Source organism: Penaeus chinensis, chromosome 31, assembly GCF_019202785.1.
Source record: "Penaeus chinensis breed Huanghai No. 1 chromosome 31, ASM1920278v2, whole genome shotgun sequence".
NCBI lineage: Eukaryota > Metazoa > Arthropoda > Malacostraca > Decapoda > Penaeidae > Penaeus > Penaeus chinensis.
The window spans coordinates 27,090,088-27,093,437 of NC_061849.1; the positions used below are offsets into that span (position 1 = coordinate 27,090,088).

A 3,350-nucleotide genomic window follows, 5' to 3' on the forward strand; every position below is an offset into this window, starting at 1 on the left:
ATGTATATATGTATATGTATGTATGCATATATATATATATATATATACATATATATATATATATATATATATATGTGTGTGTGTGTGTGTGTGTGTGTGTGTGTACATATGTATATATTTATATATATACGTACACATATATATACATATATATATATATATATATATATATACATATATGTATATAATTATTCTGCGGGTCAGAGAAAAAAAACGCCAACTACACTTTTCGAAGATTTTCAGATTTCGTTGCCGCCATGTTCTCCAACGTTTTCGCAGACTGTATAACCGTCAGGGGCGTTTCAGAAGCGGAAGGGGAAGGCTGTGTCGCATTTATGCTGAAACGCCAACTTCGCATGTTCAGGGAAATCTTTGGTTTGAAAAAAGCCAACTACGTTTAATGAGCTGAGTTCGGTTCGAGTTTATATGAAAAACGCCAACTACCTAATAAATAAATGTCTTTTGCTTTGAAAAGCGCCAACTGCGCCAAAGCTTTGTGAATCCGGAGAAAGATGCACAATGTTTTAGTGATTAGGACTACAACCACTGTCCAATCGAATTCCCATCAAACATTATCATTCTTTATTTCTTTTATTTCAGCCCTCATCCTTCCACTCAGTCAAACAATCCGACAACTAGCGGAATCCTACTCCAGCTTTGCTAGCTCTGCCAAAGGAGAAGTAAGAACTCTAGCTTTCGTAACGTTCTATCTACTATGGTCGTAAAAATACATAGATATTTCTGAATGTTCTGCTCTTTGAAAAAATGCTGAATGAAATAACATTAAAAGATTAATTATCTAACAAAAATTGGGTCTTTTCCATTTCATGGCAAGCACTATTTTAAGCATTATTTTTTTTTTCCCAACTCTCTTTCATTTCTCCTCAACATGAATGTTATATTCTTGTTTAGCACAAAAATCTGCATTTCCTGGCGAAAATTTGGTGCAAAAATAGTGCTTGCCATGAAACGGAAAAGATCCCCAAAATTCATATGCTTGATTGTTTTTTTTCCAGTGTGATCATCCTCTCAAACTTTTTCTCCTCTCATCTAGGCTCCACATGACTTTCCGAGCTCACAAGATGGTGGCCCTAGCTCGGGCCAAGATCAAAGAAGGAGCAGTCCCCTGGTCATCTACTACGAACCCTGAGTCTTCCAACATGGATGACGTTCCCTGGGACATGTCACCTATTCCTCCACCACCATCAGCAACTGAAGCAATCGAAGAAGACCTTGCATTTGATGCTAACCCTGCTTCAGAAATCCCACAAAACAAGGGGTGGAAACGTCATTCAGAAGAACGTCCCACGTCCGGCAGCCTGTGACAAATGTCGGATGAAGTGCCAAGATCGGTTTTCCGAGAAAGACCGTCGACAGATCAACGCCACCTTTTGGGCTCTTGGTAACACTACCACACAAAAGCAATACATCAAAGGTTCAGTTGAACTTCATACTCCAAATCGCCAAGAAGGAGCAGAAAAGCGGCGAAACTTCAGTCGAAAGTACTTTTTAAAGAAAGGCTCCGAAAACCTTCCGGTTTGCAGGGATTTTTTCCTGCGAACCCTTCATGTAAGCAACACGTTCGTGGACATGAGTTTGTCTCCCGTACTCCATGGAGCAGTCGACCCAACAGAAAAGCGTGGCTGGCAGGCGGGAAAAGCCAAAAAGTACGGTGCTGATGTGGTGGAAAACATCAAGCGCCATATCGAGAGCTTCCCGGTGACTGAATCTCACTACAACAGAGAGCGCGGACATCGATACCTGGATTCCAACTTGTCAATGCACCAGATGTACCTGATGTATCTCGATCTACCTGACGACGTAATCAAGGCAAAGGAATGGAAATATCGCAAAGTATTCGACACCTACAAAATCAAGTTCGGTCTTCCTATCATTGACACCTGTGATACGTGCGCTGTTCTACAGGGGGTTGAGAAAGAAGCCCACGAAAAAGCTTTTAAGGAAGCCATCACTACAATGCAAAAAGACATCGAGCTTGCAAAAAACAACCCTGATGTGATGACGGTTACTTTTGACCTCCAGCAAGTCCTTCCTTGTCCTCTCTATCCGTCCAAGGAGTGGTTCTACAAGCGGAAGCTGAACGTTTACAACCTCACGGTATACCCAGCAAGGGGTCAATGCCGATGCTACACATGGCACGAAGGACAAGCAAGACGAGGAGCGTTGGAGGTAGCCAGTGCATTGCGGCTCTTCATCAAAGACCACCCAGCAGTAAAGCGATGGATTCTGTGGTCTGATAGCTGTGGGGGACAAAACCGAAATCGGTTTTTCGTGGCCGCAATGCTGCATTTATTCTCTTTGGGTGGGATCTCCAGCATCGAGCTGAAGTACCTGTTACCTGGCCACACGATGATGGACGCTGACAAGGCCCACGCTCGAATCGAAAGAGCCAAGAGGAAAGACATGATCATTCTCTACCCAACAGACTGGAACATGTTCATCCGGTCTGTTCCCTCACGGCGAGAGTCGACGAGGCTCGTCGTTGTACCCATGAACAAGGAGGACATCCACGACGTTAAGGGACTCTTCGAGACGAAAGGACCTCTGGTTCACCGTAAAAAAAGCCCCAAAAGCTCGACAGAAATCAACTGGCTGGAAACACGCTGGATCTTCATTCGAAACACCACCTCCTTCAGCTTCATATACGATTTCGATGAAGGGCCAATGAACCAGATGAGCTGGGAGCGCCGAGGAGTTACGGCATTCCCAACGGCTCTGCCCGTCGCTTACCCCGAAGGCAATCCGATTTCTTCAGCAAAGAAACACGACATTCTTTCTCTGTGCCAACGATTTGGAAGTGACGTTCGTGCCTTCTACATGAACCTCAAAACCAACGATGCGGAGGATTTAGATACTGATGAATAGGATTGAAAAAGTGCTTGTTTGAGTCCCGGTTGGTATTACTCATTAAGTTTCTGTTCCATAAAGTTCAAAATATGCTTTTCTTTTTGGTTCTGGTGTGTACCTATTTTAAATTCTTGTGTTTGATGAATATACTGAAGCTTTCTAGGTATAAGTTCAGGAAGTTTCCAATTTACGAGAAACTAGCTTGCAGTGTGTGTCATGATTTTTTTTTTCTTGGGATTATATTTTTCGAGGAAAACAATAAAAATTATAGGATTTAGAAAATACATTTCTGTTCCATAAAGTTTAATAAAAGATGCTTTTCTCTTTGGTTCCGGTGTTTACTTCAAATTCCTTGTGTTCGATGAATATACTGAAGCTTTCCAGAAATAAGTTCAGGAAGTTTCCGTCTTTCAGAGTCGTCTAGTCAGGTCTTTGAGTCGCGGTTGAGATTGCTCGCTACGTTTCTCGAGCAGTAATCCAAG

General features: G+C 42.5%; 1 protein-coding gene across 1 annotated transcript; it reads left to right on the forward strand.

Moving 5' to 3' along the window:
• Nucleotides 1-1,268: 1,268 nt before the first annotated feature.
• Nucleotides 1,269-2,954, forward strand: LOC125042226. Its single transcript, XM_047637730.1, has 2 exons — nucleotides 1,269-1,662; nucleotides 2,476-2,954. The coding sequence occupies exons 1-2, from the start codon at nucleotides 1,336-1,338 to the stop codon at nucleotides 2,884-2,886; spliced, it is 738 nt and encodes a 245-aa protein (XP_047493686.1). The 5' UTR covers nucleotides 1,269-1,335; the 3' UTR covers nucleotides 2,887-2,954.
• Nucleotides 2,955-3,350: the final 396 nt, after the last annotated feature.